General features: G+C 43.1%; 1 protein-coding gene across 1 annotated transcript in view; it reads left to right on the top strand.

The window, feature by feature from the left end:
• Nucleotides 1-10732: 10732 nt before the first annotated feature.
• The window catches only part of LOC311118142 (membrane progestin receptor delta-like), a gene marked incomplete at its 3' end in the record, with an annotated part of 5804 nt that continues 1675 nt past the window's right edge, over nt 10733-14861 (top strand). The window contains exons 1-3 of the mRNA XM_084157597.1: nt 10733-10936; nt 12522-12649; nt 12876-13081. Of these exons, the coding sequence (XP_084013723.1) occupies nt 10742-10936; nt 12522-12649; nt 12876-13081 (529 nt within the window). The 5' untranslated portion in view covers nt 10733-10741. The remainder of the gene's footprint in view (nt 10937-12521; nt 12650-12875; nt 13082-14861) is intronic.

Below are 14861 nucleotides of genomic sequence, written 5' to 3'. Positions count from 1 at the left end.
AAAAAAAATATTTTCTCGTTTTCACTCTCTTGCAGAAAACATTTACAGGTCAACTATTCATAGCTTTCCACAATTTATGACAAAGCACAGGACACTGAATTGGGAAAGCAACCTATTTGAGCTGAAGAACATACTCACGTCTGCACCCTTATGACAACAATAGGCATTGTTTCAGTAAGATGAAGAACTGATCCGGAGACGATGACCAAACAACATAAAAATAAAATATTGTGTTTCAAATGTTATTTGTCACATGCGCCGAATATAACAGGTGTAAACCTTACCGTGAAATGCTAACTTACAAGCCCTTAACCAACAATGCAGTAAAAAATAAAAGTAAAAAAAGTAATAAAATATTTACTAAATAAACTAAAGTAAAAAAAATTCAAGAGTAACAATACCGAGGCTATATACAGGGGGTACCGGTACCAAGTCAATGTGCAGGGGTACAGGTTAGTCTAGGTAATTGAGGTTATATGTATATGTAGGTAGGGGTAAAGTGACTATGCATAGATAATAAACAGCGAGTAGCAGCAGCGTATAAAAAGCGGGGGGGGTCAATGCAAATAGTCCGGGTAGCCATTTGATTAGCTGTTCAGCAGTCTTATAGCTTGGGGGTAGAAGCCTTTTGGACCTAGACTAAGTGCTCCGGTACCGCTTGCTGTTTGGAACACATTTGAATGTTTTTCATTTTATAGGCTTGTTCCAAAGTTTCTGAACACCCTTGCCTATTGAAATATGGTAGTTCTGTTCCACTTTCCTCTCTAACTTCTCATTCTGAACCCGTTCAGTGCAGTCTGGCTCATCCATCAGTCTCGGTCCTGTAAGTAGGTCTCTGTGTACCATCTATCTGCTCTCTTCTGTGGTGAGGTCTCGTGCCCCTCACTACCCTGGATGCCTGGGCCCCATGCCCACCATTCTGCATGGCATGGCAGAGAGTGACCAATCCCCTGGCAGCGGGGTCAGCGCCACCCCAACAGAAGATGGTTGGCAAAGCACAGGGCTGGCCCACTCTGGTAGTGGGGAAGTGAACAGTCCAGAGCCCGGTTTCCCAAAAGCATCTTAAGGCTAAGTTCATCGTTAGAACCTTCATTGGAGCATATGATAGCAAGATAGCAAACATTTGTAGAATTGCAGGAAATTAGCTTTAAAACTGCAAAATGTTCTCTCAGCCTCATGGCAAAATATGAACAAAAGCATGAGATGAGCTGTAAAACAGCACTTTTTTTCTCTGCCACATGGCAAAAAGTGTAGAATTGCAGGGAATTTAAAATGACAAAATGTGTGGAATAGCATTATAAAACAGCAATTGTGTTCTCTCTGCACCATGGAAAAAATTTGTTGAAATGCACATTTTGCCAGAGGTCAGTGCCCCGTGGCCCCCTTGACCCCAAATGCTGTAGTCTGGTGCTGAGGGAGGATAAAAAGTCCTAACAAAGCATTTTGCCAATGTGCCTCTCAGTCCGTGAAAAATAGGCCCTGTCTTCATGTAGACTTTATGAATATTATGAAGTGACCTGCCTGCCTTGACTTAGTGAGTGAGAATTTCTGAAGAATTTAAACTTTGCCTATATAGTCATGGTATTGAATAGGCTACAGATGAAAATCATCACCATTGATATCACCCAATAGTCTTTGGAGCTGTTTCAAATAGGTCATGTGAAAAACTTTTCAATGTGGCATTTTGATTAAGGAAAATATATAACTGGCTGTGCGTGTAAAATATAATAATTATGCGATGATATGAGATGCCTTAAGGCTTGCTCTCTGCCTTGTCTCCTGATTCTCCATAACAAGGTTTCTTTCTTGTTCCCATCCAATGAAAAAGTCGCTGTGTGCGGAGGGGTGGGATTTCGACATTGGGGCGACGGGTTGGCAGTGTTTTAATTCGCCTGTGAAGGAATGCAGGACATAGACAGTTTATACCGACTAACACCAGCGTCCGATGGTCAGGATAACCGGATTTATGATGGAACTGTAGTTTATTACAAGCAACAATTGTTCATTTTGGTCAGTGACTACATCGCTCCAGTGAAGATTCGCGCAAATGAGCTCACCGCCAATATAAAGCTGAAAGGTTTGACTTGGTTTCTTTCTCTTCACGTGCCATAGTGTGCTTGTTACAATGTAACAACCTATAGTGTGTGTGTGTAGGCTACCGGTAAGTGGCGTTTTTACATTTACATTTACATTTAAGTCATTTAGCAGACGCTCTTATCCAGAGCGACTTACTTTTTCTTTCCAAGCACTGTCTGTATTACTCTATAGGCATACTTCTGAAAATCATCACTTTTGTTTTTGTTTTTGGCTACCTCTCGCATTTAGATAGATAGATAGATAGACCTATAATAGAAATATGAACCAATGTTATTCGAGGTCTTTTTAAGTTGTATTTTTAGTATGCGATGTTTCTTTCGAATAGCCTATATTTGATCGATTGTGCTATCTTCGTTTTTGTTTTGATGCTGTGTGTGTGTATGGGGGGGGGGGGGGGGGGGGGGGGGGGTGTACATGTGCGCGCTTGCGTTTATGTATGTGCGCCACACATGTGCGCGCTTGCGTTTATGTATGTGCGCCACGTGCGTGTAGGAAACGTTATGGAAATGTCTCCAAAAATGTCTCCACGGAACCAGACTTTTCAGTTATTATGCTAATTATATTATGTAGCCTATGTATCTTGTCATTTTAAATATCATTACACTTTTTGTCGGCATATTTGCCTTTTTGTATTCATATTCCATTTTAATTGATGAAATTGGCAGTGTAGCCTGTCATGAGTGTGTAGGCTTATTATTGTTTGAAGTGTGACAAAATTGACAGATCAGTCTCTATCACTTGCGCCGGAACAAATAGGATATTTGCCCATAACAATTTTCTTACAATGCGATAACAATATGGTAGGCTATCCGACATGAAAATGAAGACCAAATAGTCCATGGAAACAGATTGGAGATCCAGTAGTCTTCTTTCTTGGAAAGCAAACATACATAAAAAAACGCGCACGGGGGAACATTCTTGGTCTTGTAATCTCTGGCCCGCAGCACACATAATGGCTTTTGTCTTGTTATTGTTGCTGCAACAGTCCACGTGAGCGCGCGGAGGAGCATTTCTTCAGTCTCTCCAGGGTTCTTCTGGGCAGGGGCTGTGTAGAGAGCTACTAGGATAGACGGTTAGACTAGACACCGCCTACAGTTCACCAAGACATTGAGTTAGTCCTTCCCTGGTTTTACATCTCGGCTCTTTTTAGGGCATATTCTCCCTCCGCATGCCGGACTCCCACGGTAAATGCTATTCTCTAGGGAAAAATAGAACCCAATCTCTCACCAGAAAGTTTCTCTCTGATATTGTCTTTTTAGCCTGTGACATAACTGAACATAACTGCTAATTTATATTTTTGTCTGTGATTGTTGTGTGTCTGCCTTTACCATTTCACCACTATTAATGTCATATGAATGTGACTTCAGGCATTGTACATTCCTATAAAAATACGAATTAATTTGAACTTGAACAGGAGATAGGATTGAGTGCTCTTTACAAGAAACTGTGTCCAATTGTTGAATCTCATTTCTCTCATGAAACTATGCACTCAGCATTTATTCTTTATTTTGTAATATTCATGTTATTTACAACTCCCGAGCAATGAATTGAGTTTCACCCTCTGCACTTCCTCTGGTACAGGGTACAGGGTTAGTGCGTTCCTCTACAAAGGTAGAGCAAGGGAAAGGTAGGACAGCTACCTCGCTAGACTATATGAGTTAAACATTCCATAGACCAAATGTAGGTCTCTTCCCTACAAATCTGGTTGGTCCAGTCTACTGTTATTGCGACTCTATTGCTATTGCAATTACAAGTTGTAACTTGTTCCATGTGACACTATGTTCTTATAGTTAATTACAGATTGGCATAAGTGATATTACTGGTTGACACCACACCTGCAGCAAGGAACTGTATGACCCTGTTTAAATCATGTCAAATGCTTTGTGATATAGTCATTCATCAGTTTGCAGATTGGTGAAAGCAAAGGTTTTGTTACGCTTTCAACAATTTATTCATGTTAGATCAGAGATTACAGGAAAGAAGCAACAAGAGAGTAAGGATGCATTAAAAAATAATCAAACTCTCTTACTGGACATAACAGATGATATCCTAATCCATTTTTCACTCGCTTATAATAGTGTCATATGGCATAGTGGCATAGTGTGAATTTAAAGTCCTAAACAGACAGTGATAATGAGTAGTCCATCTATGTCAATGGGAGGGTCTGATAGTTAGTTCAGTTATACATGGAGTTATTTGATGGATTTATACCTTCTGCAGTACAGTATGGACAGGAACCGGCAAATCCTGTTGTTCCTGGTACACTTGACCATCAGTCATATTGTGTGTGTGTGTTGAGGTGATGTCTTCAATGTTCCATTCCCAGTACAAACTGTACAGAATCATGCAGCAACATGACAACACAATGTTCTATGGGGCGAACGATGTGCCTTGTTCTTGTTTGCATAACATGCTCCCCACATAGACTTCTTATTTTCAGCTCCTGGGTAATAAAGACTCCTAATGAGGAAGGTCATGTGACGAGATCACGAGCGAGGGAAAGAATTTCAGAATTCAGGATTTGGGCGAGAGAGTGGAACAGAAAGAGGGAAAAGTGGGAGAGAAGCTGCATAGCTAGGGGACTATGGATGGATTCAGAAGAGGTGGAGAGGGGTAAAGGGGAGGTGAAGAGGAGAGAGGGATGAAGAAGGGAAAGTTTAGAATATTTGTTGATTTTGATACACGATGGTAGGGGAACTGGGGATGGTCACCGCCACAGGCAGTCACTCTCTGTTTAGAGCGCTTGTTTTCCCCTTGTTTGCTGTATGTGGCCACCATTACCGTGATCTTGCACACAAACAAACAAACACTCACTGACACTTAAACAAACACCTCTGACAGAGGGTTTAACCTTCTTCTCGCTTTCTTGTTACTCATTTGCACAATTGTATAGTATTGTAGATAGGAAGTCAAGAATGATTAAGTCCTTGACAATAAATTATTCTGAGGAGAAATGTGTTGCTACTGTGCAGAACAGCCTTGTGAGTGGGCTGTGTAGTTGAGAGTGGGTGGTAGTGAGCACATGAGAAGTGGTTGATATCACAGAGACCACAGAGGCCCATGAACAACACCTCCAAAACCTCCCGTTATTCGACTAAAACAGAAATAAACATTCTACTACTGATGGAGACAGTGGAGGCTGCTGTGGGGAGAACGGCTCATAATAATGGCTGGAATGGAGCAAATGGAATTGCATCAAATACATAGAAACCATGTGTTTGATACCATTCCACTGATTCCGCTCCAGCCATTACCACGAGCCCCTCCTCCCCAACTAAGGTGCCACCAACCTCCTGTGGATGGAGAACGAAATCGGACCACACACCATTGTTTCACCATTGTTATACATTCCAGGCTATAAATCGGTGTTATTCATAAGTAGTTTTACTGGTCGTCACAGAACGTGCAGAGTTCTTTTAAAAGTAAGCTGAGAACTATTATCTATGTGCTCATTGCAATGTACTCATTGTCATGAGATCTAATCAGATGGACCGGTTTGGACCATTACCCAATCACCACCTGGTCACCTAGCAGACCTTTCCCATAAACACGGACATGGATGCCAATAGTTTTGTGCAAGACAATTCAGATTCCAAAGAAGTGAACAAAATCAGGGTCTACCCTAAGCCAAAATATGTGGACATGTTTATTTTCCATTCCACTCTGCAGTGAGAGTATTTCTTACTCACACGATCACCTGACATCATGTTTACAGCTGATTAGCAGTGAGGCTGCTGGGAAGAGTCAGTTTGGGAGGGTACTGAGGGAGAGGACAGTTGGAGTCAAGACAAGTCTAATTAGAATTAAAGATGACTTCATAGTGGGGTGGGTTAGGATTAGGAATAATGCATTTAGGCTTGTTTTCTTCACCACAGTTTCTCTGCTGCAGAGAGGAAGCCAGGGACCGTACATTCAATGTTATTCATTATGATCTAAAAGGCAGCACTTATGCAAGATCAGCAATCCTATTCTGAAACACTTTCTGAATATGGCCACAGATGTTTAGTCATCTATGTCTAGGTGGTGATTTGTGGTAACCAAATTGTGTCTTCCACACACTCCCAAAGTTCTATTACATTATACAGGCAACATTTTGACCCTATAACTAGGTCTTCATCAGGACCAAATTTACAACATGAACTTGCTTCTTGGGATTACTCAATTAGCAGAATAAGTATGTGTGTATACAGGTGGGCATACGGGTAGTGCCATCCCAAGGAGCACACAAATCCATTGAAAAGGAGAGCCTAGGAGGCCAAAATGGAGGCCACGGTGTAGTCACTGGACCTCTGAGTGTACAAAACATTAGAAGCACATTCCTAATATTGAGTTGCACCCCATTTGCCCTCAGAACAGCCTCAATTCTTCAGGGCATGGACTCTACAAGGTGTCGAAAGCGTTCCACAGGGATGCTGGCCCATGTTGACTACAATGCTTCCCACAATTGTGTCAAGTTGGCTGGATGTCCTTTGGGTGGTGGACCATTCTTGATACACACGGGAAACTGTTGAGCATGAAAAAATCCAGCAGTATTGCAGTTCTTGACACACTCAAACCGGTGCTCCTGGCACTTACTAACATACCCTGTTCAAAGACACATCTTCTGTCTTGCCCATTCACCCTCTGAATGGCACACATACACAATCCATGTCTCAATTGTCTTAAGGCTTAAAGATCCTTCTTTAACCTGTCTTCTCCCCTTCATCTACACTGGTTGAAGTAGATTTAACAAGTGACATCAATAAAGGACCATCACTTTCACCTGGTCAGTCTATGTCATGGAAAGAGCAGGTGTTCCTAATGTTTGATACACTCAGTGTATGTTTTAAATGCAGACTTTGCTTATTGAAACCAGCGGCACATTTTGCAAACCACACACTGATACGCACAGCCTTGTATTTACCCAGCCTTTATTTATTCAAATCATTGGCACCTCGACCTCGCCCCTCTTTCATTGATAGGGGTTTGATGCATGCAAATGACTCACCCTCTGTTCTCATCTCTGAACCTAGTGACTCCGCTAGCATGGTTCAATGTCACAGACACAAGCTATTGTCTTGTCTTTTTCGTTCTCTTTCTGTGTGTGTGCGTTTGCATGAATAAGAACTTCCAGTTCAGCATGTGTGTGTGTTGAGCAGAATGGCCACTCATTTTCATAGAGCTCAGTCCGGTGTGTAACAGTTGGCCCTTGGCCCTGCTCTCTCCAGACAGGGCCTCAGTCACAAAGCACACTTTGTCCCAGTAAACGGGATAAGGCCTGCAGCTGGGCCATGCAGTGTCCTGTCACCCTCTCTCTATCTCTGTCTCCCCTCACTCACTGTCACGTCACAGAGCCTGATGTATGCACCATAATGACAGGGCAACCTCCAGGTAATATTTCACCCAGCCAACACTGAGATAAGTGCCCTGACTATGACAAATCATCAGACCAAAGCAACTTCCATTCTGAGCCAGAGACTTAGGATAGGACTTATATGAGGCTGTTGTAGCAACTGTACTCTCGCAAAGGAAGCAGTATGGATGGGGGTCACAGGAGGTTTGTGGCACCTTAATTGGGGAGGACAGGCTCATGATAATAGCAGGAGCGGAATAGTGGAATGGTATCAAATACATCAAACACATGGTGTACATCTGTTTGATGCCATTCCATTTGCTCCGTTCCGGCCTTTATTATGAGCCGTCCTCCCCTCAGCAGCCTCCTGTGATGGGGGTTTAGTACTAATATGTGAATCTAGTTTAGTTTGATGGTGCTCTTTAACATACACTCTTAGAAAAAAAGGTGCTATCAAGAACCTAAAAGGGTTCTTCGGCTGTCCCCATAGGAGAACCCTTTAAAGAACCCTTTTTGGTTCCAGGTAGAACCCTTTTGCGTTCCATGTAGAACCCTTTACACAGAGGATTCTACATGGAACCCAAAATAGTTCTACCTGGAACCAAAAAGGGTTCTACTTGGAACCAAAAAGGGTTCTCCTATGGGGACAGCCGACGAACCCTTTTGGAACCATTTTTTCTAAGAGTGTACTTAAGTCCATTTTTACAGTGAAGTGCCATAAAAAGAAAAGAAGCTGTGCAAATCAGTTATGATTGTCATAATGTCATATTATTGCATACAAACAAACATGATTTATGGCCTATGCCATTATAACGCAAATGTTACTTGAATGTTAATACTGTATGTTCCTGGCAGAGGACTCAGCTTTGTGTGAAAGATGGCATGATCCTTCCTTTCCTGGCATGTTTATCCATCCTGTTTGCTTGTTCAGCACATACATGTTCTGCTGTTTGTGTGTGCCTCAGTGGCTATCACACAGTATTTCCTGTAGTGATGGGAAGTTCGACACTTTTTACTGACTCAGATCTTTTTGACTCGTTCTGTCAAAAGTATGAATCTTTCGACTCATTTCGTTCATTTTATTCAGTAATGCCCAGAGCGCGCAGGACCCCCTACCGGCGAAAGCTGAACTAAAAACTTGAGAGACTTATGATTCTACAAGCCTCTCGTTCACCATAGGGGGCTTATTGGAGCTGTCATTTGTGACTGAGACTTACTAAAGTGTACATTTGTGATAGCTAGGCATACAAATTAGATAATATATTAATACCTTTGAAACAAGGTCTAGTTGCGGCTGCAACCAGACTAGATTGTGAACGACTCTTTGTGGAATGACTTGACTGCGGAGAGGGAGATAAGCATATATCGTTCGCGAACTGCAGCAGGCACCCAAACGATTTGTTCTCGATTTTGTTCAGCAGATGCAGGCTGTTTAGGCTTCTACAAATCTGTGTAGCTTTCAATAATCTATTAATTACATTAATTCTTGCACCATGAGATCAAATACCAGTTCTAAACATGTATTTTTCTTCTCTATGCTGCGTATGCATCATGATCTATTTTCCTGCGCGCACATATGATAGACAGTTGGTGGTCGGAGCACGTCTCTGGAGCCGCTGAGCAGGTCAAACGAACGACTAAAAGGAACGAGTCACTCTGAAAAATGTATCAGTCAGTAAAAAAGGTTGTTCAAAAATAAGCATTCGTGAACTGCACTTCATTAATTTCCTGTACCTCACAGATTCACTCAAGTCACTTAAAAGTCTAGCGTGCTCCCAATTACTGCTTCTTCATTTGGAATTATATTATATTGAATTCTGTATGACGTTGCAACCAAAGTAATTTGTGTCTATTTCACAATACGCTTTGATAGTGGGTTGCACTTATTGATATGATATACACTGAGTGTACAAAACATTAGGAACACCTGCTCTTTCCATGACATAGACTGACCAGGGGAATCCAGGTGAAAGCTATGATCCCTTATTGTTGTCACTTGTTATATCCACTTCAATCTGTGTAGATGAAGAGGATTAGACAGGTTCAAGAAGGATTTTTAAGCCTTGAGACAATTGAAACATGGATTGTGTATGTGTGCCATTCAGAGGGTGAATGGGCAAGACAGAAGATTTAAGCACTTTTGAACAGGGTATGGTAGTAGGTGCCAGGCGCACCGGTTTGAGTGTGTCAAGAACTGCAACGCTGCTGGGTTTTTCATGCTCAACAGTTTCCCATGTGTATCAAGAATGGTCCACCACCTAAAGGGCATCCAGCCAACTTGACACAACTGTGGGAATCATTGGAGTCAACATGGGCCAGCATCCCTGTGGAACGATTTCAACACCTAGTAGAGTCCATGCCCTGACGAATTGAAACTGTTCTGAGGGCAAAAGGGGGTGCAACTCAATATTAGGAAGGTGTTGCTAAGAGACGGGGGGGCCAGTATGAAAAATGTATGCACTCACTAACTGTAAGTCGCTCTGGATAAGAGCGTCTGCTAAATGACTAAAATGTAAAAAATGTAAAATGAGACAGGGAGAGATCATGAGACATTTTTATATCAGTAAGTAGGGCAAAATAAAACTTCCTCAACAGAAACTCTCAATAGACGATGACAGATTTGCATCAAACCAACTAGTGTTTTATGTTGTTTTGCCAGCCGAAAAATGGCAAGCAAAGCATGCCTGGAATATTGAACACGGTGTGGTTTGCTGGGTTCACAAACAAAATACTCTTATTGACAATCTCCCTTGCTATCTGAACAGAAGGAGTCCTCTGTTTAATACTGCATAGCAGGAACATGTTATTGTCATGCTAGCTTTGTTAGCTAACAGCCCACCATAATGTGACAATGCTAACCACTGTCTAAATCTGAGTTCATGTCTGGGGACGTCTAGAGAAGGTTGACACAATGGAAGACTGTTGAGTCCAGTCAACAAGGACATTATGACAAAGGAAGGAATACTCATTTTGATGGAACCATGAGAAAATTCTATGGAATGTTTTTGTGTTGGTTTGTAATTTGAAACCAGGGGAAACAGAGTGGACTGTTCCCCAAACTGTTCACATACATTGGATGTGTCTTGTGTGATATGTAAACACATTTCTAGTTCTGATGGGTATGTAACAGTGTTCACACGTTATATCTGAGTGTATGGCAGTGTCATTTCTAGAGCATTATATCTAACAGCAATTGTCTTCCTTTCCCTTTCTCTCTCTGCAGTGTTTCCTTTGTGGTGGGGGGGCGGGGAGGCCAGCGGTGGTGGGGTCTGGGCCCAGGGCTGGGGCCAAGGCTGGGGCTGGGGCCGCTGTATGCAATGGGAACCAGGGCCTGGAGAGGGGCCCCAGGCCCCAGCATTTGACTGCCCAGTCTGGTGTGTCCTCTGCCAGGGATGCAGGGCCAGGCTCAGGGAGGCCTGCCAGAGAGGGAGGGGGGCCATCAGACTGCCCACTGACATGCTAAGCATCAAACTCCCCCAGCTCTTCGACATCCACCAAGTCCCCAAGGTAAGAGTGGCCAGACTGAAAGAGGAACCCTTTGCAACCATTTCACAAACCTTCAGAGGTTTCACTGACTGAATGTTCATGTTTTACTAAATATAGGAAATGGTGTCGAGATCAGGATTATATGTCACACAGTTCCCAGAGGGCTGTCTGCACTTATGTTCAACCCAGTCCTTGCTCCATCTTCACCCGGGTCCGTATTCACAAAGCATCTCAGAGTAGCAGTGCTGATATAGGATCAGTTTTGCCTATTAAATTATAAGGAATAAGAGGGGGGATCTGAAGTGACACCCAACAACCTGCCTGCTCGACCCCATCCCCTCCTCCCTTCTCCAGACCATCTCTGGAGACCTTCTCCCATTCCTTACTTCCCTCATCAACTCATCCCTGACCACTGGCTGTGTCCCCTCTGACTTCAAAAGGGCCCGAGTCGCTCCCCTCCTCAAGAAACCAACACTCGAGCCCTCTGACGTTAAAAACTACAGACCAGTATCCCTTCTTACTTTTCATTCCAAAACATTTGAGTGTCCTGTCTCTGACCAACTCTCTCGCTATTTCTCTTAGAACGATCTTCTTGATCCTAACTAGTCGGCCTTCAAGACGGGTCACTCAACGGGTCACTCAACCGAGACTGCTCTCCACACTGCCAAAGCTGACTTTGTCTCCTCTGTTCTCATCCTCCTAGATCTATCCACTGCCTTCGACACCGTGAACCATCAGATCCTCCTCTCCTCTCACTCGGTTCTAGTCCCTCTCCTCTTCTCTCTATACACCAAGTCACTCGGCTCCGTCATATCCTCACATGGTCCCTCCGATCATTGATATGCGGATGACACTCCCACGCTACTTTTCTCCTTCCCCCCTTCTGACACCCAGGTGGCGACACGCATCTCTGCGTGCCTGGCAGACATCTCAGCTTGGATGTCGGCCCACCATCTCAAGCTCATCTTCGACAAGACGGAGCTGCTCTTCCTCCCGGGGAAGGCCTGCCCGCTCCAAGACCTCCATCACGTTTGACAACTCCACCTTGTCCCCCTCCCAGAGTGCAAAGAACCTTGGCGTGACCCTGGACAATACCCTGTTGTTCTCTGCAAACATCAAAGCAGCAGTGACTCGCTCCTGCAGGTTCATGCTCTACAGCATTCGTAGAGTATAACCCTACCTCTCACAGAAAGCGGTGCAGGTCCTAATCCAGGTACTTGTTATCACCCATCTGGTCTACTGCAACTCGCTGTTGGTTGGGCTCCCCGCTTGTGCCATCAAACCCCTGCAACTCATCCAGAATGCCGCAGCCCACCTGGTGTTCAACCTTCCCAAGTTCTCTTATTTCACCCCGCTCCTCCGCGCACTCCACTGGCTTCCAGTCAAAGCTCTTCTTTTTTCTGGCACCCCTATGGTGGAACCAGCTTCCTCCTGAAGCTAGGACAGCAGAGTCCCTTCCCCATCTGAAACCCTACCTCTTCAAAGAGTATCTTAAATAATCTCACAGGACAGGTCTTGATGTCCTCCAGTTGTATGTTAGATAATCTCTTTAGTAGCCTAAAGTATGTACTGTATCACAGCAAATGTGTTTGTGTTTTGCCTTCAGGTGTTCCGGGAGGATGGGATCATCTCAGGCTATCGTCACCCCCAAAGCTCTGCCCTGGACTGCATCCTTAGCAGCTTCCAGATGACTAATGAGACAGTCAACATCTGGACCCACTTCCTGCCCACATGGTATGTACACCAATGCAAACACTCTGAATGTAGACAAGATCAGATCCATAGATAGCGGGAGGTATTCTGTAACAATTAGGGCTGGTTTAGACTGGAAAGCATACGTATCATGTAAATGTAAATGTATCAGATTGGTGTCTTCCTGTCTTCGTATGAAATCTTCCGATCACTCTCTCATTTCATCTGAATTTGAACTGACGGTGTTGCGACGCGTCTCATTTCCCAGGTACTTCCTGTGGCGCTTCAGCGTCCTGTGCTCCACACTGAACTTCCTGTCGGAGAGCTACACCTGGCCGCTGCTGGTGTACATGCTGCTGATCTGTGTGTACCCCTTCACCTCCAGCTGTGCCCACACCTTCAGCACCATGTCCCCCGAGGCACGCCACATCTGCTACTTCTTCGACTACGGGGCCCTCAGCCTCTACAGCCTGGGTAAGGCCCACTGCATGAAGTCTGACTGTCTGCACTTCACAGTTAGACTATTTGTACTTCCTTTACCTTTAGTAATTTTTTATTGTTAAATTTCCTCCTGTACCAAGTCTGCCAACTCTCACAGTAGGCTACTGCTTCTTCTAATCCGACCTTGTGCAATACCACAAGGTACAGGCCAGGGGCCATCTTTCAAGTTCCAAAAAGTCTCTGCGAATTGGAGAAATTCATTGCACGATTAGAACTTTATATCCTTGGCCACTACTACTTCCCACATTTGTAACCATTGTTTGTGTGGTAACGTCATTGTTTGTGTGGTTACTTCATTGTTTGTGTATGTATGATTTGGCGCTGTGTGTGTCGTGTTGCTGTGCTGTCTGGGCTTGTCAGATTCACTTTAATTAAGGTTTTTGGCCCACAAAACCTCATAATAATATATGTCTTGTTCAAGTATCAAGACAAGCTAAAATCGGTTCGACAGCTTAATATCAACAGTGAAATCAGAGTGTTTTCTTCTACAATCCTTTCACCTTTGAAAAATGTTTGTCTTTCATTTAAAACATTCAGTCTGAGGGTTGCTCTTCCAATAGAGAAGCCATACATGGCTACTTACAAACAGAGAGCATGTTGCACCAGATTGCACTGTCAGATTTAGGTCAACAGACAGCATAGATTAAAATATCAGCATATGTTTTCCTCTCGGATCCAGCATCTGGGAAAAGTTTTTATGGATGTTTGCATACCACTACTCTACACCTTCACGTGGAGATTTTCCATGGATTAATGTCTGTGTCCACATGCTTGCTCAACGGATTCATATACTTGGGTATTTGCATTATGCTTGTGAATACGCATGCTTTTCTTGGGTGTGTGCTTGCTTGAATGGGTGTGTGTAATAGACTTGTCCCTCTGTCTTTCGAACATAAACTTTGTCCCTTACTTTGAAAAACTGCCGCTTAAAGCCATATTAACGGATATGAGGCCCCTGCAATTTGATCCTTAATCTACCACAATTCTCCTTACTGTCAAAACATACCCAGCCCTAAATGTCCAAAAGTCAATTTCTGCGATAAGAATTGCAAATGTTTACTGTAGGTGGTGTTCTGCAGCCAAGCAGTGGCGGCTCCTGAAAAAATTCTCAGGGGGGGCAATTTTTCTGATGATTTAGGTGACCTACACACATTTTCAAAAAGATATGTCCAGCAACAACATGAAGACAGGGGCAGCATATAAGTCAATGCCAGAAGCATTTATTGACTGATCTCAAAAGTGTTGGCTTACAAAAGCAAAATAAGTTATCACAGTAAAAATAATCAAGGGTGTTATTTCACATTCCTCAACACTGCATAAACAATATGCATTTCCATAAACAAATGAAATATCAGCTGAAAATACAGCATCTTGTTCAGTATTTGTTCAGATTGCAGGATCAACAAGAGCTTTTACCACATTTTTTGCCTCATGGTTGAATTGGAAATATGTGCACCTGAGCATAATTCACAACAAGCAAGCAGGAGCTTTTGATAGAGGCTACTGAAAACATTGATGCAAGTTATTGGTAATAAGACATTTTTATAGACTTCCATATTCTGCCCTCTTGTATATATTTGTGAAAATGAACAGTGATAGACATTTTGCCTGAAAACAGAATTTGAAAATAATTTATAGAAAAGGTAAACACAGCTATCTGTATGGCTTTGTAAAAATGAACAACCATATTCTGGCCAATTGTATAGATTTGTAAATATGAACAACCAAATTCTGGCCAATTGTATAGATTTGT

The sequence above is a fragment of the Coregonus lavaretus genome (genome assembly GCF_964263955.1).
Source record: "Coregonus lavaretus genome assembly, chromosome: 3".
Taxonomy (NCBI): domain Eukaryota; kingdom Metazoa; phylum Chordata; class Actinopteri; order Salmoniformes; family Salmonidae; genus Coregonus; species Coregonus lavaretus.
The sequence above is the reverse complement of the archived record's forward strand: the minus strand, read 5'-3'. Positions and strand labels throughout refer to the sequence as shown.